This window comes from Sylvia atricapilla, chromosome 4, assembly GCF_009819655.1.
Source record: "Sylvia atricapilla isolate bSylAtr1 chromosome 4, bSylAtr1.pri, whole genome shotgun sequence".
Classification (NCBI taxonomy): domain Eukaryota; kingdom Metazoa; phylum Chordata; class Aves; order Passeriformes; family Sylviidae; genus Sylvia; species Sylvia atricapilla.
The window spans coordinates 18,782,555-18,804,611 of record NC_089143.1 but is presented as its reverse complement, the minus strand read 5'-3'; the positions used below and the strand labels follow the sequence as shown (position 1 = coordinate 18,804,611).

General features: G+C 39.4%; 1 protein-coding gene across 7 annotated transcripts in view; it reads right to left on the bottom strand.

Annotated features, from left to right (window-relative positions):
• ABLIM2 (actin binding LIM protein family member 2) overlaps positions 1–22,057 on the bottom strand; it is a 101,452-nt gene that overhangs the window by 4,482 nt on the left and 74,913 nt on the right. For 3 of the 7 annotated variants that reach the window (XM_066317213.1, XM_066317214.1, XM_066317216.1), the window contains 7 exons: positions 21,014–21,067; positions 17,470–17,522; positions 16,734–16,866; positions 12,679–12,737; positions 10,649–10,703; positions 9,265–9,329; positions 9,013–9,093 (listed from right to left, as the gene is read on the bottom strand). In XM_066317213.1, coding sequence (XP_066173310.1) covers positions 9,013–9,093; positions 9,265–9,329; positions 10,649–10,703; positions 12,679–12,737; positions 16,734–16,866; positions 17,470–17,522; positions 21,014–21,067 — 500 coding nt within the window. Of the gene's footprint in view, positions 1–9,012; positions 9,094–9,264; positions 9,330–10,648; positions 10,704–12,678; positions 12,738–16,733; positions 16,871–17,469; positions 17,523–21,013; positions 21,068–22,057 lie in introns of all 7 variants that reach the window. The other 4 variants (XM_066317212.1, XM_066317215.1, XM_066317219.1 and 1 more) reach the window with 3 other exon arrangements.

Here is a 22,057-nt window from a genome sequence, read left to right as displayed (position 1 = left end):
GCTGCTAAAATATTAATTTGTCTTAACTGAAGCATTACTTTCTCTCAATAGTCAAACAAAAGAAGGGAAATTGAAAACTATGAGCAGAGAATATGAAAGATATTCATCTTGAGGTATGAGAGAATATGTGTGAAAGCTATGCTTTACAAGGCCAAGAACATGATTTTCTTTTTCTTTTTTCAGTAATGGATCAGCTTAAAATATCCAGCTATGTTAATAATGCATCACTGGGCCACTTAATGAAGGAATGGACAAACTTACTAGTAAAAGCAACCTTCATTCCTTTTTTTTACTAGAGTTGGCCTTGTTTACATAGGAAGTCTGGGTGTTTTACAATGTGCTAGTAAGTGATTCCTAATTCCCTTTGTGACAGTTTGGCCATAGTCAGGCAGCTTAACTCAATCTCTTTCTCTGCTCTGCATCAACAAGAGCAAAGCTGGGCACATTGCTGATACTGAGGAGAGTAGAGAGGAGCTCCCAAGGTCCCATTCTGCCCACACTCTGAACTCACTGAATGCATGAGGTCATTTTGGAAGCTACATAATGATGTTAACATAATGCTACCTGAAAACCTTGCTAAAATATAAGGTAAGCAGTTTAAAGATGATTCTTCACTATAATGACTGCTATACTGGACCTCACATCAGAATATCAGCATTTGTTATACAGTTAAGTGTGATATTCCTACAATAGAAAAGACTATGGCATCATGTTGTTTTGATAAAACATTGTATTAATCTGAGGCTTTTATTAGGATATACAGAATTAAGCAAGGGCTGAGCTAAACCTCTCCACTGCATTGCAACCACTAGAACAGGAATTCCTCATCCTCTACGAAACATGAACAGGAAAATGAGCAGTACAGACATGACCTCATTTTTTACTCTCTCAGAACAAAAGTAATTAACTGCACATTCAAATACTTGCTCCACAGTGTTATCTCAGAAATAAGTGGTGCTTTTCACTATAAATTAATGAGGCTTGTCTCTATTTCTGTGGTCTTCTAAAAAGCCAGTAATAATTCTAAATAGAGTTATAATCTTTATTTAATTCAATGAGATTTATTTTCGCCCAAGAATAATTTCATTTTTAATGAAATTCAGAGATGCTTGAAACTAATACCTAGTGTCATGGTTTCACCCCAGCTGGCAACCCACACAGTCATTCACTCAGGGATGTGGGATCAGGGGAAGAATTGGAAGGGTGAAAGCTGGAAAACTCATGTGTTCAGATAAATACAGTTTAATAGGGAAAGAAAAAGCCAGACACACACAAGTAAAGCAAACTAAGGAATTAATTCACTGCTTCCCATGGGCAGGCAGGTGCTCAGCCATCTCCAGGTCAGCAGGAGATGGCCCGTCATGCATAGCAGTTACTTAGGAAGACAAAACCTCCAGATGTTCTCCCTTCCTTCTTCCCCCCACTACACTGAGCATCATCTGGATTATCCCATTTGTCAGTTTGGGTCACCTGTCCTGGCTGTGTCTTCTCCCAGCCTCCCATTCACCTTCAACTTCCCTGCCAGAGCAGAGTGTGAAAAGCAGAAAAGGCCTTGGCTCTGAGTAAACTCTGCTCAGCAATAACAAACACATCTCTCTATATATAAATCTGTGCTCAGCACAAATCCAAAACACAGCCCCATACCAGCCAGTGTGAAGAAAACGACCCCAGCCAAAACCAACACTTACGAACACGGCATTAGTATGAATGAGTCACAGAAAGATAAAATTCCAGTTCCCCTACAGCCATCCTGCAGAACATGGTAACCAGGGGGTGCTTGACAAGCATCTCTGTTCTGTGTCAGTAATTGCATGGGAGTCCTCATGTGAAAATCTCCTGGTGTAGGAAGCTCAGAGGATATCCTACTTCCTCATGAGTCAATATTGAATCAATGAAAGAACCCAGTGGATGGCAGCAGGTGATGAGCTGACGACTAGAAAAATCAAGGTACTAATTCCTAGAGGAATTTAAAACCTCATTTGCTCTTTGTTTTGCTGTATTCATGGGAAATGACAGCTGAGCACTACACTGCCTTTGCTTGAATCTGTAGTGACTCTTTCAGCCAGTCTCTCTGAGGCACTACTATGCACTCTGTTTTATAGAGCATAATTTTAAGTAGCTGTCTACTTCAATTCATTTCTATTCAAAGTCCTTGCAACACTTCCAACTTCTGATTCACAAAATCCAGAAATTAAAGCTGCAGGATCTTCAGAAATTTCAGTATGAGAAATACTCAAAATAAACAGGGATTTACTGAGAAAGGTTTATCCACAGGTTGGTGAGTGCTCATGTAAATAACCAAGCTTTAGCTCTTCAAGTTGGTGCACAACCTTTGCTGCTGAGATACAGTCTTTTCCTATAGTAAGATTCAGGATTGTGGAAATATCTCAATTCTTAGAAAGTAATAGCTTCTTCCCCTCTCCAGTTTTTCTCTTCTTCACTGCCCTTCCACTCTGTCCTCTCATGCCTCTCAAGGTTAGCCCAAACAGAATTCTCAGATGGTGAATCAAAATTTGCTGGATTTTTTTTTTTTTCTATTGACTTTGGAATTCTCATTTCGCTTTCACAAGGTTTGCACTCTTCACCCCTCTTTCTGTTGCACTCCTGGGGCTCAGCAGGCTTTTCAGACGTTTCTTCTAATCCTGCTGCATGGCTAATTACAAAGCTGTAATTAGCCACGTGCCACATTCCCAAGGGAGTATTGAATGTTATGTTCATCTATGGCCTAATTAAGCTTCATGCTCATTAAATATTTGAAACTATTAAGTAATTATGTTATTGGGGAGGGAAAGTTAAGAAATGGCATGAATTGGCACCTAATGAACTTTAAAAGGTATCAAAAGATGACTAAGGAGCTCTGCTGATGAGAGGGTAAGGCAGCAGGCGCCTGCAGTTACCTCAGAGAAGGGCAATTAGTGGCAACACAAATAGAGCCCTTGTGCAGCCAAGCCTTGCAGGAGCTGTAGATCCCCCTCCACACGGCAATGTGGGTCCTCAGAAAGGTTCCCAGGGAAAGCAGTGTAATAGAAGCAGTGAGGAAAGGAGTCTGAGACCCTTCCCCATGCCCATATCACCCCAAGCACCTCTACAAGGCTCCTGGATCTGTGGCTGTATCTTGTTCAGTATTTCAGGGTACCATGGAGTCTCACAGAGAAGCTGCATTCCACTCAGCACTACCACAGGGTACTTCCAATTTAACCTCCTGGTAAGTATCACAAGGCACACAGAAAATATTCTGTAGGAGCATTGCATAGTCAGTATTTTTCCCAGCTGAGTCATCCATAAAGGTACAAAAAGGTGGGATGAAGTATTTTTCTCAGGTGTATGAATATATTATCTAAACAGCATACACAGAGAACATCTCTGATGATAATCTATGCCACCATCCTGTCATTCAAATGAGCTTTTTCATTACTGACACTGACATAAGTTATTGCCTCCAGCTGACAGCTGATAAAAATGCTGCATAATTAAGAAAATAATTCATAAATAAAAACAAAACTTGGAATCCATAATAAATTATGAAAATACAAAGAAGATAATGAGTTTCAAAAATTTCACTTGTTTTAGGCCCAAAATACCTTATCCATAAAGCAGATTTTCCAGTTTCCCTTAGTTTGGCCTACAGTGCACCTGTAACATAAATGTTCCATACCTAACCTCTGTTCACTCCTACAGTGCTTCTGCTCACATGGAAATTACTTTTCACATCATATCACATCAATTCTAACGCGTATTTTCATTTTATAATGGCTGCTTTTGTAAAATGCTTTGAAATCTGATATAAACATGCATCACTGATCACAACACAAGCACATGCCTAGAATGAGAAACACCACACATATATTTTCAAGTTAAACAGTGTGAAGTAGTTCTACTGAAGTCAGTGACTTGCACTTTTTCACCCCAGTTTATGAGCTTTACTGTGAAGTGAGCCCATAACCTCGCACCCAGCCCCAAACTAGAAACTGCAAAACACACAGTTTACCAGTTTTGCTCTCATCTCCCCCATCAGAGCTCCAGAGGAGGTAGGACACACAATGCTACTTGTATGAATGACATCCAGGAGATGAGCTCTTAAAAATTCAGGCTCAGTTACTGGAAACAAGTCCTAAAATGGTTGAAGCCCAAATGGCTGGAACCCAAGGTGATTGTCGAATGAAAACTAGTGGAAAAAATGTGATCCCTAAAGCAAATCCAGACAAGCAGCTCCAGGAGGAAAAGCATGTTTGACTTAAAGTGAGTGCTCTGTTCAAATAAGACCGCGCCCATGTTTAAATCTCTCATTTCTGTTTACAAGAGAACAAGGTGGCAAAACAAAGTTTGCTACTTGACATTCTGGAGTACCTTTTCCTTGGCAATTGTCTCAGCTAAACAAAGAATGAACAGGCTCAAACAAAAAGAAGAATAATTTACTTTCTACTGCATTTGATAGGCATGAATGGATAATGCTTTTAAGCTTTGACATTCAAAGGAAACAGCTGAAAAACCTAAGATACATTAAGATAAGAAAGTCAAATGAAAACACTAAAACATGGTTTCTAAATGGAAAATCCTAACTACATTGGCTTTCAAAACTACCAGCCTGTGACCACAAAAGAAATCTTATACTCTGTGATACAAACAACTGCAGAAGGAAAAAAAAAAATCTATGCAGTTGGACATGAACTATCAATTTGAATATGCAAGCACTGAACCGCACCGTTGTGACTGAAGAACAGGCAAAAAATATCCAAGCTATGATACAAGTATCAGGTGCATGCATTTAGGAGCCCAAGGCTCAAATGATAAAGGTATTCAAGTACTTAAAAAAGGTTTTGAGATATTTGAAAGTGTCTGTAAGCCAAACTTCCTTCGAGAAGCAGCAGGTAAGGAATGTGCCAATGTGTACCATCCAAAGATGATGTGTTAGCCCTGAAAATTCAGGACTTAAGATGTATAAAATGTGGAAGTTTCGTCTAGGACACTTATATTTTACCTGTTGCATTAAACAAACAAACAAACAAACAAAAACCGACAAAAAGTTCCAAGACAGACCAAATAGTCTATATTTTTTCAAATGCTATTGCAGCAAACTAACCAAATAATCATGTTTTGTAATGATACTGTATCTTCACGGAATATACCAATCTAGGTAAATTAGAGACTTACAGAGGTTTTCAAAGCAGGCCCGAGTTTGACCCAAGACCATGAAGACTATAAAGATAAAACAGACCATGTTCCTCAAGGCCTTGTCCAGCTGTGTTTTGCATGCCTTCAGGGGTAGACACTCCATGAGCCTCTTGGGCAACCTGTTTACTGCACTACTCTTCCAGTGAGGACCACTCCCCTTACATCCAATTGTCATTTCCTTTCCTGCAACTTGTGACCATTGTCTCCCGGTTTTCCAGTGCCACCTTCTGGGAAGGGTGTATTCTGCCCTGTAACCCCTTTACTACACAGGTGAGCTGCTGACTCATTTTCTGCTTGTTTCCCATCAGCATCATCAGGAACTTTTCCTCAGAGCCATTCTCCCCATCTTGTTCCGATAAATAGAGTTATTTGGTCACAAGTGCAAGAACGTGGATTTATCTTCACTGAATTTCATGAAGTGTCTGTCAATATTCCTGCAGCCTGGCCAGGTGCCTCTGAACAGAGGCTCTGCTCACTGAAGCATCAGCTACACTTCCCTCAAGTTCATGTCTTCTGCAGACACGGTGAGGGTGCAATTCCTCTTCTCCACCCAGGTTGTATAATCCACACCTGCATTATGTTAGTGCTTTGTTGTTCTGCAATGTTATGTGAATGAACTTGTTCTTCACCATTTCCTGTTAGAATAGCTGATGGGAATGTTGCTCCGTTCATCTAATGTTACAATAAACAGCACTAGGGTAGAGAGAAACTCCTAAAAAAATTCCTTGGCCAAATCCTTATCTCCTGTAAATTCCTTGCATTTCTAATCAGCATATAAAAAAGTGAGATCCAGGCTATTAATTCACAAACCAACGTGCCAGTAACGTATTTAAAAATCAGCAGGCTGCTCATTATAACCAGTTCTTGGTGCTGCATGTATTAGTTCACTGCTGGCATAAACATCTCCTTGGAAGAGCACATGGAACTGGGTACTTCTGTCTCACTGCTGAGTTAAGACAAGCAAACAAGAACATGCTGAGTGTTTCTATGCTTAGTTACATGTACTTTTGAGGAAAGAATGACTATTATTTGAATGCATTTATTACCAGTTGAGCCTTCCTAATCTCTAGATACCTCTTGGGCTTAGAAAAATATGCATTTTTACAGGAAAATATTTTTTATAATCCTTGAAATAAAGTTCTTGAACAACAGCGTAATCTAAAAAATACTCACACTGGGAGAGAAGTTAGGAAAACACTACCACCCATTAAACCCCCACCCTCCTGTGGTCCTTGAACATTTGCCAAGGTTTCGTTGTAGCCTCCCTTAATTTGACCCCAGGAGCTAATACCACTGACTTGAGTTCACTTTTCATAATAGGAACACTCAATATAGGAGACTTTCCTTGGAAGAGTGAATCATAGACAAACAATAGTGCCCTTTCCATGACATCTATGATGGATCATTCAAAGTTCACAACAAACTGTTCCACTAAGAGGAGGCTGCCTCAAGTCAAAATGTGAGACGTCACACAAATTGACCTCATGCAAATTTAGTCGACCTTACTGCTCCTAAGTGGACCAGGAAATCAGAAACATCACGTGTGAGAGAGAGATTCTGTTGATACCAGACACAGTAAGAATGTTTTCAGGTTTGACAACTGGTATTTTTTCTTAGGAGATTTTCCTAGATATATCACTCTACAGTTTGGATAATATACATGGACTTAGCACTGCTACCATTTCTGTAGGCAAAATCCAGCCCTTTCACAAGTGACATCGGATGTGCAGTATGAAAAGTGAACATCAGCTGGAAACCAATTCATACCTGGAAAGAGCACTTGCCTCTTAGAGATCCCAAGCATTGAATCACACCCTCTAGCAAGTGTGAAATGCACCTCAAGGAAAGGTGAAATATAACCTTAGTACATGCTTTCAGTATTCCCAGTGCTGTCCTCAAAAGCTTGAAGATACTAAGGTATGTTAAGTGGGCCCTCTGCTAACAGACAGATGTCTGTATCCACATTTCCAAGCCTCGTCTGCTTCTGTGCAAACCTATAAACCCAAATGGTCCTCGGCTCCCTGAGTCCTGGGTCCTGGCAAGCCTGAAATTTGCTGAGTGCACAAGTACATAATGAAGTTACTATCTTCTACTTCTGCCACAAAAGGGAAATAATGATAAGCTGCTTTTCTATGCAAAGCTACTTATTTCCAGCAATTCTGTAATACAGAAGAAAGGGTCAGGAGAGAGGGGAAGAGGCTGACAGGGAAGGCAACGGTTTGTGCCTGTCACTCAACTCTGCATATGGTTTGAATGCGTAGATGAGCAACTGCCTCTGTTCCTACAGTAGTTACAGTGCTATTAAAACGCTTCTAATTTAATTGTTTAAAAAACTACCGATCCCAATTAAATGTAAGACAGTCTACAAAGGAGTCCTTCCTACAGACACATGTGTTTAACATAGTGCAGCAATCAGCAGGACTGGCCTGGTCCCCTCATTGCTTTTCTGGTGCAGGTTTGAAGCAGATCTTGTTTATTGTTCTTTTTTGCAAACCTCTGTGAGATCTTTGAAGTGGCTGGGCTCCTCGAGCCAACAGGCCCTGTGCTGCACCTGGTGTGAGGCAGACTGAACAGCTCCAAAGTTAAACAAACAGCAATCCCAGCTGAGGATGGTGTATGAGTTACAGATAATGGCAGCCAGGGCAGGCATGATCCATCCAAAGCAAACTATATGTTGTCTTAGAAAAGCAATTTAGAGCTGCATTTGCTATTCAGACTAGTCTGTTGTGTTTAAACAAAGAATCTATTCTTTAACACCCACATGCATATGTCTACACATATATATAAAAGAAACCTTTACAGGATATGTCCAGAGGAGCATCCCTCCAACTCCCTGCCCCTTATTCCATACTCATCATGCTTTTTAGTATTGCTATCATGCCTTGCTATAAACCACACTTAAAACAGCACATAACTGAGACTCTCTTTTTTTTTTTACAATGAAATCAACACTACTCACTGGGAAACCAAGTGACAAGCACATTGAAGCATTCAAGAGCATGACACCAATTTCCAAACATACTACATGTATGCAAATTTGGTAAATAATTTTTAAAAACTGATCTTTCATGAAGAACTTTCTGCTCCTTCAAAAATTTTTTTTTCTTGTTTTAAAAGTAATTTTTCTTTCTTCTTTTCTTGTCATATTATCAAGTTCAAAATACAGCAAATTTATTAAAATATAAGTCTCCCTCAAAGTCCAATACTGCTATCACGTTATTTTTTATTGTATCTCTTCCTCTTCAGCTTAATTCACAGAAAGGTTATTTAAGGTGTGCTTTTTATTCAGTCCTGTCATTGATAGTCAAAAAAAATCAACCTTGGGAATTCTGCTTGAACATCAACTTCAGGATTTGATCTTTGGAAACTCAGCTTTCTGTTTTAATATATTATATCTGTATTTCTCTATCTTAAGTGAGATCCGGATAGCACAGCAAAGCTGTACCAAACATAGGTCCATGCATTTTCAGGATAAATGGAGCCTTTTTGTAATATTTAGGCTATTAAATGAAGATGTTTTTTATATGAATTTAAACCAAAAACAAACTCCACATGTTCCCACATCCCACCTGAACTTCCAATACCTTGTAAAAATCATCCAAAACTGATGGGTTTCATCTGTATCTTTGTAAAACACCATTTGGTCAGACATCTGGCAGGTTTTTTGGCATTCTTTTAGTTAAATTGCCTACATACTGACTTGTTTGAAAAAAAATTTAATGCATAATGTTATTCCTCTCTTCTCTCTTCTTTGTTGCTATTACTGAGGCACAGGGATATCCAGGATAGTAAGCAAACAGGAGAAATGCTTGCAAAAGTGCCATGAAATATCATTCCTACCTCCAGCCTGGTCCTGTCCACATCCTTAGGCAATTTCACACGAACTCGGTTTGTTACAATAAGTGTTTCATAAGGGTAAATCTGTTAAAAAGACAAGAGCATATGAACTCCAGCTGAATCCAGTTCTGAGGCATGGAAATGGTGGTATGGGGAACTTACTAAAAAACGGTACATACTTGCATCCTGATTTGACAAATATTTCACTGGGACAAAAATTAACAAAATAAAATAAAAGAAAGGAACCCATGTAACCTTGCTAGGAAGTGCTGAATCTGATTGTTCTTCCAGTGTTGGAAAAGCCCTTCTTACCTTGTATTCTGCAAAAGAATGAGAACAGGTTCACAGTTTAGAATTTATAGCTGTCTTTTGGTGCCACCACAATGAACATTTAGGTACATCACAAATGTGCTATGCTACTACATTTCTCTCTTCTCAGTAGCTGTTGGATAACTGCATGCACAGTAAGAATCTGACCCCCATGCCCTGAATGCCTATAACACTGTCTATTACCAAAGCAATTGTCCTGGAAATCAAAGGCTTATTACAGAAAATCCATCTCCCGATGCCATTGGGTTACACGGTGATTATGTCTGGCAAAATTGGGTATCTCTTTTTACAGGAAGCTTATGTGCAGAGTTAAGTCAGTCTGTCATCCAAAACTCCTGCCCTTATTGTTCTTTACTGAAAATAGTTAAAATATACGGGTTATTAAAGGCAAGTCAGTTTGGAAACACATATGAAAACGACTGAGATAATACGATATTACAAGATGCTGACACCCTGCACTTGGGCTGACTGCACTGGGAATAACAATAGGGAAGAAAAGATGATTTGGGGATGTGGTAACAATGACTCCTGGATCTAAACTAGCACAAGGGAATTCTAGTTAGGTCAGTGTATGACTCTATATGATATGACTACCACAATGTTATCTATTCAAATGGTGATTAAATGCTACCAGGATAGCCAAAATGTTTTCACAGACCACTTTATGGTCTGAAATTAAATCAGAGATCGAGTCTACTTTTCAAAACCTATACTTTACCCTATTCAAACAGAGACAAAATTTTTTATGAACACAAAGTCATGAAGTGAAGCATTAGAATGAGATTTTTAAAATGAGTTAAAGTATCTTGGATATAAAATTTTTCAGCTCTTTTGAAAATTCCAACCCAAGTTCCATATTAAGTGCACAGTCCACTTAAAACTGCAATAAAAGAAAATACTGCAAATAAATTCTCCTTTTTGAACTCTGCACATTTTAAACACACTCTAGCACAACCAAGAAGCACAATGGACTTTTCCCAACTAGACTTGAAGGAATGATTATCTTAAATTTCCTCCTGTCTTTGGTATGAGATCAACACCACAAGGCTGTTGCCACATAGCAAGGATCCTGCTATTGACTCTGCCTGGTTGCACTACCCCGTGATGCAATACTTCTGTCAGGCCTTTAGGTTCGACCAAGTAAAAAGAAGATTCTCTGTGATTCTCTGAGCTGTGTCTCTGGCTAGTCATTATTATGTGGACTACAGGAAGAGCTCAGAATTGTAATCTTTATGGTAATACGTCAATTAAAATCCTCAAAGGGTGAAAACACAAGGGGAGTGGAAATGACATTGCAAAGAAAATGTACCTTTCATCCCCCAGCTTGCCTCCTGGTCTGTTTCATATTGGCCCATTGTTTCAGGCTGACAAAGAAAGAAAGAAAGAAAGAAGCAATATTACAGCAAAATACACAAAACCTCCACTCTGAACATTGTTGAGAGAAAAAAGTAGGACATAGAATTAAAATACAGATCCTTGCGTGAGAGAAAGAAAAATAAGTCTCATTCAAATTTGACCTAATTGCTCAAGTAAGCACGGTAACACTGACACTGTCACTTTTCTGTGATGCTGATGTGTCACTGACATCATGAGAAATGACTTCTGCTGCACTGCAACTTTTGTCCTTCTGCTTCACACTGCTGGTGCCACTGACCTGGGAGAACTTTACATGTGCCAGGTATGTGCTTTATTTGAACCAATGTATTCTTCCTTTGCAGACAAATGCTATGATGAAAAACAGTACAAGAAATCAGAAAAGCACTATTATGATTTTTTTTTTCTAAGTCTCATTTTTGCCTGCTAGAGTATCAGTGGTGTGCACAGATACTATGCCCACAATAACCTGCAAGGCTCCTTGTTGTTTGCTTTTGGGGTTTTATTTATCCAGCACCGGGATGGCTGATTAAAAATAACAAACCACAAAAGCTGGTATAAGCCTACAATCCAAACAGGACATCCATTCTGAGAGGAATTTTGGCCTCAAGGATTTGACCATGAGAAACCTTTTCAACTCTTATACAGGTTTGTGGCTCTCTATATGGGACAGATGCTGCCATCTGCCGCTTTCCCATCACATTGCAAGGCATTCTGAGCGCTTTGGCCTCGACTCTGGGAAGCCTTGGGACAGGTTTGGTGCCTCACCAGTGCAGTGGCTGGGCACAAATCAGTGTCTTGCCTGCTTCAGGTTACTGGCAACACCTATACTGAAAAGTCAGAAAAACATCTCTTGACTTATAGGTGGGACTAGATTTATATGGACCCTTTTAAATTGGTAAATATTACTCAATAAAATTTCAGTGTCATTCCTTTCTCCAGAGAAGAAATCAAGAAACCAGGTATTGAAGCAACAGAGGCAGAACTAGTCCTGCAATATTAACTCAAATGGATGGACATTTCAGCAGCTACTGAAAAATCCATTTAGCTACTCCTTGATAATTTCTTTCTTGCAGGTCCTTCCAAATGACTCTCAGTTTGACTCTTGTCACTGGGGAAATTTAATCCTCCTCATGTGCTTTTGCAGGTTTCACATCTTCCTTTGGAGAAAGAAGGGAATTTGAACGAGGTCTTCTCCACACAACTTGGACACAAATCAATTCTTCAAAAGGTAGGTGCACATGCATCTATGTATTGACAGCTCATTACTATAAACCATAGTATTTTTTCACCTAACAGTATAAGCCACGAACTGAGAATTCATAATGCTAGATGCCAGAGAGAGAGGACACATTGTCAAAGCTTCCTTTTTATTAAAACTAATAAAAGTTGCAAAAAAGTATTAAAAAAAAAATCCTAGTCTCTTCTGATCATCATTTTGTTAGACAATTCTCTTTTTAGATTGTTGCTTGTCATTCAATCTTCACTGATCTCTCCCTGCCTTAAAAGTACAACGGCTGTGTGTGAAAAGACACACCACACACAGATACACATTCATACTAGAATAAACAGAACAGATGGTTCAAGGAATGCAATGTGGGCTGTTCCACCTTTGCTCTAAGATCATTACTTGCCTAATTATAGGCCTGTCTCTATCATTAATTCAGGCTATCCTATGATTAATATATGTAGCCTGTACATCTTAGATCTTTGTTTATTTTGAGAGGAGAATCAAGATTCTCAATGCTCATGATGCTCACAATTAACAGGAGAAGCTTCAGTCAGTCTCACTCTTTCCGAGAGACAAACTGTACCCCACATAGGGAATGAATCTGTCAGACAGGGCTCGCAGCCAAAACACCTTTGAAGTGTTACTACTGTGTAGATTTTCAAGTAATTACTGAGTTGTCTATTTATGAGACCTTTTTTCCTGGAGAATGTATTTAAATGTTTAAATTTACCTACCTGATGTAAGCCATTCTTTCCATAGCCAGGTAGAGAAGCAGACTTAGAATATGGAAAACCTGTAAAAGACATGTAAATGCAAATACTCTATCAATGAGATGCAATAACTTTCTTATGCTCATCTTTTCTCCTTATTTTATGCAGGTGAATATGTGTAACAATATCTAGAAACAGCAACATGCCAGGGGCACAATGTGGAGGGAGTTGTGGGGCTTATCTTATGGGGGCCTCATGCACCTACGGGATGCAAAGCCTGTGACTGGAGAGATTGTCAAATCTCTGCCTTCCAACTTGGTGTTAAATCATGACTTGAATTTGAGATGAAAGGGATTTAGATCATCACTTCTGAACATGCTACATGAGACCTGGGTTATAGTTTTGTTTCTTAAAAAAGACAGGTTGATACCCTAATGCTTAAAAAAATAAAACTGGTTTTTTTCTTTCTGCAAAACTTTTCTTGGAAAAAAAATGAAGATATAGCAGTGGATAAAGTAAATCAGCCACAGTATATACACCCAAGTGAAAGTAAGTTCTAAGATGGAGAAAACCTGCAAACTGGTGTTACCATGAAAAAATGATGTAACACAATGATGAAACTGTGTGTGGTCATTACGAGAAAACTGAAATGCCTTAATTTTAGTAGTAAGACTCAAATAAGAACGTTTAAAAGCTAGACAGTAGAAGAACAGACACATGTCTAATAAACATTCCTGATTCCAGTACAGCAAATTACGCAAAACTGATGCGAAATGTTACAGAAGTCAGATGGCTCACAGAACTGAATGTACAGTACTTCTTTCTGTCAAAAATTTTAGCAGTTTGTGTCCAAAGAGGAATGCAGGAAGGCAATCCAGACCCCACTGGATTAATAAATACCCTAAGGAGATTATTAGGAATAAGCATACAGAAAGGAAAAACAAAAGATGGATCAGCAGAGAGCTCAAAATGTGCTGAGATAAACTGAAAACTGCCAGAAGTCAAGCTGAGTTAAACACTGAAAATGATATTAAAACAAATAGCAAAAGTTTCTCCAGCTATCCAAATAAAAAGAGAACAAGGAAAGAAGAAATGGGATCACTGGGAGTTGCACTGTGTCAGTACTCGGCACTCAGCAAAGGTGAAAGACAGCCCAGGTAGGGCACTGAAGGAGTATTTTATCCATGGAGCAGAAACTGGAGTACTGAGCAAGGATGAAAAGCTAATGGAACAAGGGTAGGCCAGTGAATCACTTGGGTAGGAATAAGGGTAGGCCATGATGGAAAAAAAAAAAAATTCAAAGCACTTAATGTACTTAAACAGGGAGCAAAAAGCTCATGCTGAATTGCATGTCAAATACCTCCTACCGTTAGAGAAGGGCAACCACAGTTTTGATATTTTAGAGAGGAAAAAGCCTTATAATTGCCTTTTATGTGAATGGCAGTGCCACCAGAGAGCAAAGAGTGTAATACCTGTGTGACAGAATGCCTGTATCTGCGACAAAGCTGTCATCTCTGCTCCTGCCTGGAAAAAGCTGCTATGCTGGATATCAGTGTGGAGATCGATCTCTTGGCCTTTTGGCGACAGAGAATATGGTGATAGCGAGTTCTGTTCTGCCGCTAAGCAATGCTCAGTCCGAGGAACAATGTCCCACGGTACAGAGCCGGCCGCAGCCGGGCTCCGGCGACACCGTGCGGCCGCCCGGGGGAAGCGGGGCCGGACCGAGCCGGGACCGCCCCGAGCGCAGCACCGAGACCCGCCGACTGCACACAGCCCTCCTCCGTCAGACACTGTCCGAACAGCAGGGAGATGGCTCCTGCTTCGTCCAGAGCGACAGTCACTCCAGTCTGAAGGTGCCTCTCAGCACATCACGGACACCTGCACAGCAAGGGTTACGTGCCTTCCGAGATGTCTGCTGTCCTAAATACACACCACTTAAAATCGTGAATTAGGGTAAATGATCAACTATTACCCATCTACAGATACAGAAGGAAGACCCATTTTCACAGGTGGATGTGAGGAGACACGAGCTCCCCTCTTGCCTGTTGATTGCACAAGCCTCACTCACACTGATGAGCTGTGTTAGCTGTGTTCTTCTGGGCATTTAAGTAATGTAATGTGGCAAAATGTCTTCTCGAGCAAAACAATCCTTCCCTGGTTTGCTCAGAGGCTGGACAGAAAAATGCATGGTTTTTTGTTTAGTATATCTGGAAACATCACTGCCATTTCACAGCCTGCTAACTCTCTCCACTCTGCATGTAACCACTTGGCACCGAACAAATAAATACCTAATAAGTTTATTTTCTCGGATAGTCACTGACTATGCCACAGGGATGGGGCTGAAAGCCAGAGTTCTGAAGCGTAAGTGCAAGAGGTAGAGATGCTACTCTTCTGTGGCCAATGGGGGGCACATGACAATATTCAGAACTACAAATATTCAGAACTAAATAGGGAAACACTGAATAGAGAAGGAATTACTTAGGATGTCTACAGGTATTAAAACAGTCAGGTAAGTGAATAAAAGGATAAAGAAAGGAAAAGTGTAAATTTCAGGACGATAAAACTTCCTCAGTGTCATTTCTGTGTGGCTGCTAATTGGGTCAACTTTCATGAGGGACAGAGAAATGCTGATTAAAAGCAATGGAAAATGAACTATAGAAGCTATATTGGCACAAATCTGATATTGACCCTGACACAGAGGTGTGAATTATCTATTGCATTTTTAGTTTTAATAGTTCCATATTCCCAAGGTAATTAAAAATATGAAAGAAATGGTAGTATAGCAGAGTGACAGGTATAGCAACATTCTCAGTGGAAAAAATGAGCACCATATATTGTTTCTGTGTGACACTCCTTGGTGTGCTATGTGCTTCTCTCTGCTTAAAATCTGCATTTAAGGACTGTCGCTCAAAACATGTGTAGAAGAGCATCAGATCTACTCCACATAGTAGACATACCGTATGTGTGTATGACAATGAAAGGTTTAGGTGTTCATTCCTGGACAACGATTTACAGATGTGAAGTGTATGAAGTGGTCAGACTTGATTTCCCCTGCACAGGGAATCCTGCAGTACACCTTGTGCACGTGTTTGTGATTTCTAGTGAGGATTAAGTTAACAAATCTCTTTAAGCTAGACCAGTGAGACTGATGAATATACTTTCCTTTATCTTGTTACAGCCTTGTGACAGATTATGTAGCATCTGTTTTTCTTCTTCCTTGCATAGCTAAGCCGTAATTTCCTTAATATAAGTTGATGGAGCCAACATTACCAAAATGCCCACAAGACTGACATCCTAACCCTGCTGCCAGACATGCCTTGCATTGGGTGCATTCTTTTGGAAAACTGCTTCCCCAGCTTGTTTACCCTGGATGACCTGCTACTGCTGCATGGTGTAAAGTGGAGGAGGCAGGGAGAGGAATATCCCGGTTATCTCTTAAAATAATTAATTTTTTTTTTGTCCTGTATGCAACTTAAAAGTAAAATTCAGGCCCAATACTGATGCCTCTGACCTGTAGACCACAATAAGAAATGTGTAGAATGTGCTTTTGGTACTGACAACTAGCACCAGCATATGGTCTCCAGGCCAGCACTCAGATTCCCTTTTCCACCTGGAATATATCTGTGACCTTATAACTGTGAGCGATAACAAAAAAATGCCTAAGTTCATCTCTGGAGCAATGAAACCTTTATGCATATCATGATAGAGAAGAAATGGCTCCATCCATATTCAAAATACATTGTTTGTGTCAAGGACTAATCAGCACAAATGAAAAAATCTGCTTGATACTGCCATCCTGCCTACTGAAAATAGGTACCATATAATAAGTGGGCCCTTTTATGAGGAGTGGGTTTTTGTGATAAGCAATCTCTGCTCTCCAAAGAGACTACAGTTCATTTACACAGGCAATGCAGCTTCTTTCATTAATATGAAGCTACGAATAGTTTTCTCATCGAAGTCTGGCGGCACTGAACGCTCACAAGCGGTGGCAGAACAAACTGGGTGTAGTCATGGCAGAGATGAAGCCCAGCGGCAGGCAGGGAGCCGTGTGTCCTGGGCAGGGTGGGCGCAGCACTCACGGGAGTAGCCGGCGGTCGTGCCCTCCTGTGCGCGGTCACTGCCGGCAGTGAGGGACAGCGACCGCGTGTCCGAGTCCGGAGAGTTGGTCCTGGTGTCCACGTCCCCCTTCAGGATCAGCCAACTGGTCTTTAGCTGCAGAGAGGAAAAGCCCGTCATCAGATACAGGATTTAACACCTGGATGCAGTTCTCCTGCCTCAGCTGTCTCAGATGCCCTGTGAAGGGCTTGTGTGTTTATGCTCCCTGCAGCTTGTACCATCCATCATCAAATTACAAAAGCTGACTGTATGATGACTTAGACATCACAGCTACCAGAAACCTTTATTTTGGGCTGAGGATAGTTTCTCTGTTCATGAAGCTGCCCACTGCACCCCACTTCAGAAGATGCCCTATGTCATTTTCTTATAATTAATCTGCTCTTGACATTTTTCTTATAGGTTAATACACACCCTAAGTCTGCAGGTTGAGCTGAATCACCCATGCAGATACTGAGACTGAGTGAAAATCCATGAGTTTATTGCTCTTAATCTCAATATCCCTACTTCTCTTTACTACAGAATGTACATTTTAAACCCTCCGGGTGAGAGATTAAGCTTTTCAATGTTTTTTTGGAAAGACCTAAAAGTAGTAATGATTATTTCAATTATTTAAAAGAATGCCTTTACATATGCATGTGTTTTAAAAATAAGTTACTTCAAGAATGATCAACACTTCTTTTTGTTCTTTCTCATCATTACCTTCTTACTGTCCTGATCCAAGCTTCCATCCTCCCCTTCTGATCTTCTTGCTGCTGTAAGATTAAATTAATTTTAAAAATTTGAACGAAATACAATCTTATTTTTTGTCCTCTGTTTTGACTGTAAGTTATGTTCGAAATATTTTTAAGAGGAGAAAATCAACTAAGAAAAAAAAAGTTTGACAGTAGAGCTATGGTTTCACAGAATTAATAAAACTATTTTGAAATTATTACAGTAATACAATACTCATCCTTCATGTATACAGTGAATTTAGAGAATCTATTCCTGATAGATTTTGAACCTGCATTTTCAGGAAGAAATTAGTTTTGGGAATGATTGGTAGGAAAAAGAACTAGACATCATAACTTAGGGACAAAATTCTATGGCCACCACTCACAGGGAAGTAATTTTCCCCTTCTGTGTTACAATGATCATCAAAGTACAAGTAGTCACACAGATATTTTGTATTCAGCACACCTGGATCTCCTGGGTTCCCAGAGAGGGCAGACAATCGTGGTAAAGAAAATTATGAACAAACCTGGCATTGCCTCTTTATAAAATCTGCAAGAGAGATTGTAAATTCAAAATTTGTGTCCAACCAATTTTTATGACTGTATTTTCCTCTTCTGCCCATACTGTCCCCTTAAAGAGTGTTCCCCAAAAGAAGTTGCTCATGTTTTACCATTGGGTTATTTCCTTGCAACTTTCCAACTTGCTAAGAAGAAAACTGTAAACCTAAAAGCTATTCATTAGATAGTTCACAGCCCTCAAATGTGTTTTTTCCTTGTCTTTTATTTCCCAGGGTATTGTTCCAGACACTAAATTACAATCAAGATTCTTACAGAAAGTTTTGTGCCAAATTTCACACTATTTCAGGTTAAGTTCTTAAAATTTGTGCCCTACTTGCCTTTGTATCTCTCTGGGTAGTTTGGGGAAAGTTTCAATGGTGCAAAACTGGAATAACAGAAGGACATAGCACAACTTTAAGCCCATGAGAAATGAATGTAACAAGAGGATTGTCTGCAATGCCTGAGAAAAATGGCCCTGTGCAATGCAATGCAGACAGAAAATACAATTATTATTAAGAGAAAGGGTATGAAAATATAAAAGTTAAGGCTCACATGAGATTCTCAGAGACAGAGACGGAGAGGAGATTAAATTGCACCATTAGAAGTGCTGCAAAACTCCCAACAAGTCGGGAAAAACTCTTCCCTCTCCAGTTCCTCAGCCATCATGTCTGCAGAGGATCTGCCCTGCATGTAAACAACACAGGCGAAAGGCCACCACCAAAAGCACATTCCATTGCACTTTCTGGTGCCATCACACAGCTCACATCCAGAGCTTAACTGGTTTTGCTAAGGAGGTGGTAGTTAAAAAATGACAAACTCCCATAAGGAAAATATCTGTAGGTTAGAGGTGAAAATCTGGAACTGTAGAGGGTTTGGCTGCTTCCCCCCACCTTCAATTTAGAGGGGAAAAAAACACCCCAATGCTGGGTTAAAAACATGAACAGCATTATGAAAACACACAGGACTTTTGCAGTTATCTCATAGCATCCTGTCAAGGGTATTTTCCCAAGATGGCAAGCTGCTTCTCTGAGGGATAAACAGGGAGGAATATTTAAATATGACAGATGATGAATAAAGCCCCTACATTGCAAGAAGGACCTTACCCGGGTTCACAGATATCTTGGGAGCACACCCTAAACTGTGAGTCAACAAGTCATTCCAGGTTATGTGTATGGATCTTGCTCTCATTAAATCAGAAATCCCTATGATGCATATTTGGAAGTTTTATTTTTGTTTCAAGACAACTGATGTTTTCAAAGGAAAAAAAATAAAAAAACAAAAAAACAAACAAACAAAAAAAAAAAACACCCCAAAAACCAAAAAACACCCAAACATGCTTGATTCAAGATTTCTATCCAGAAATTTCAAAAGTTCCACAAGATCTTGAAAGCATCTGACTCCAAAGAGATGCAGAGGATTTACAACCAAAATCAGTGAGGGCCATGAAGGCCAGCCCCTCCCGAGTTCCTGAGAAGGCTTCATATAACACACTGCTGGCAGATAAACCCAAGTGCCCTGAATTTCATCACTACTGAGCATTAGCTTCACCACTACAAGGGATACTCAGTTCTGCCATGAATCCCTATGTGATTTCAAAACTTCTTTAGTAACTTCTAATGACATTCAAATATTTCTAAAACACACACATGCAACAACCATGCAGGCTCCTACACTCTTCACTTTCCAACCCCAGCTCTGAGCCCGATCTCTTGCATGTCCCATTTTTCCACCGCCTTTTTTTCATTCCGAAGTTGGTTGTTTGTAATAGAAACATATAAGCTGTAGCTACAGCAAATCTATTGGGTGCTGATGTAACTAAAGCCTTTTAAAGCCAAATGTTTTGGAAGAGCTTCTTGCATTTCTTGTTTTAAAGAACATTTTTGTGCTTGTTTGTTCAAACTTGGTCTCTTCAACAAAGGAATGTTCTCTGGCTCCTTTTCAGCATGAATTAGTTCAGTGTCCCATTAGCTTGAGGAGCTGAATCATCAGCTGCTCATGTGTTCATGCTTTAGCTGGGAGTTCTTCCAGAACAAAAGAGAAATCTTTTAAATTTTCATTTTCATTTATATTATTTTTTACTGGAAGGAAAGTTTATTGATTTTTGTTGTTGTTGTTTCTGGATTTTATGGGGTTTGATTTTTTTTTTAGTTAGAGTAAATTATGTTTTCCCCTCTGGTAGGAAAAAAAAAAAAGTATTTCCAACACAATCTTTCAGAACACCTATAATCTAGAAAAGAAAGTTTAAAACATATATTCTTGTTAGCCTATTGAGATTGCTGACTCTCTAGTTTAATTCTCTGCTCACTTCACTGATTACAAGGACAACTCCATACAGCAGTGCAAAACTGACATCATCCAGACTTCAGAGAGAGCAAACTGGTATAAAAATGCCCAGCCTGCAAATATAAAGCTATAGCTTAGAATCCTCTTTGCAAACCAGAAGTATCTATAAAATTAAGTTACATAGACAGGATACAGGATATCATCAGCTTTTGTAAATGAGTGAAACTAGGCTGACTTACACTAGATGATTTTTACTTTGCATTTGTTCATGAATTTTCCAAACACCACTACAATAATCAACCTTTTTGTTGTGTCTTCTTTTTCTTTTGCTCAGCCTGAGAAGTTGCATCTCATGATTTACATTGAGGAGCAGGCTCAGAGGGGCAGGAGAGGGCAAACAGGGTGTGGAACAGCAGTCAAGGGCATAGCACAGCAGTTTATGTGGCGCTTATTATCAGCTCTGAATCGTCATATCACCAATATGCCAGTTTTGGAGAACTTAATGTATCTTTGGACATCATGTTATACAAAATGCTATTTAATTTTCATGTTACTTTTTCTCCTTTTCTATTTGAGGTTATAGGGACATAATGAAATGCAAAGACTACAGCAAACTAATTTGGGAGTCAATACACTTTTTTTTTTTGCAAAGACACATAGATAAAACTGCAACAGAGAAAAGCAGACTGTACCATGCTGTTTGTAGATAGGAGGTTTCCTATAGATGTTATCTTTTACGCCAGTGTCTGAGGAAGAGGAAAGAGAAAGGAAAGAATGAAAGAGTAAGCAAGCAGTTCAGACCACACTGCTCTTGTCTCTGCTCAGCAACAATAACAATACAACAGCTTCAGCAAAGACTACACATTCATTCAGTGGTTATTAAAAGAGAATGGAACTTTATCCATCATATGCTGAAAACTTTATACCTACCTATGCGACATAATCCCCCCTAAGTCACACAAAATGCTCTAAGACAACTTGAGTGGCATCCATTTGGGGAGATGTAGGTGGTTTCATCTGCAATACCAGTAAATACTTCATAGACAGCAAAAGAAACTGGCACACTCACCACTATTTAAAATTCATCCAGGAGTGCAACAGGCTAATATAACTGTCACACTTGGAAAAGGATTTTCTCCATCGTTTACAAATAAAGTGTGAATGTTTATACTAGAAATACAAACTATTCTTTTAGGTAATACTATAATTTCTCTTTACTTTGAATTGTTGTCAATTCAAAGTAAAGACAAATTATAGGATTATAGCTAATTTAGCCCTCCAGGAATTTTCTGGAAGCCCTCAGAGCCATAGTCTAGGGTTCCCATATCTCATTGTAAAGACATCAGATTTACTCAGTACTATGGACCTGAGCAGATACAATACCTAATCGTGGTCTGTTTACAGAAACACTAACCACAGAAGCTAAATGTGAATAAACAAACTATTACAGTGAAGAGGTAGTTGTGTTTAGCAGTCAAAAAAGCTAAACAGTGTGGATGTAAGTTTAATGTTATTGTTGGCTGAACTTGAAAACAGCAGAGTACATATACAAAGACAGCCACAAGGAGCCTCCTGCAGTCCTGAAGTCTTCCAGCTTCTTTTAAGGTTTATGTTAATATTACTTAAAATCAGAGAATAGACTGATAAGAAAAAACAAACAAACAGCAAAAACCCTTTCAGTCATTCCTCCTGCACACAAATTCAATACATCCATGCAGTCATGGCACTATAAATCA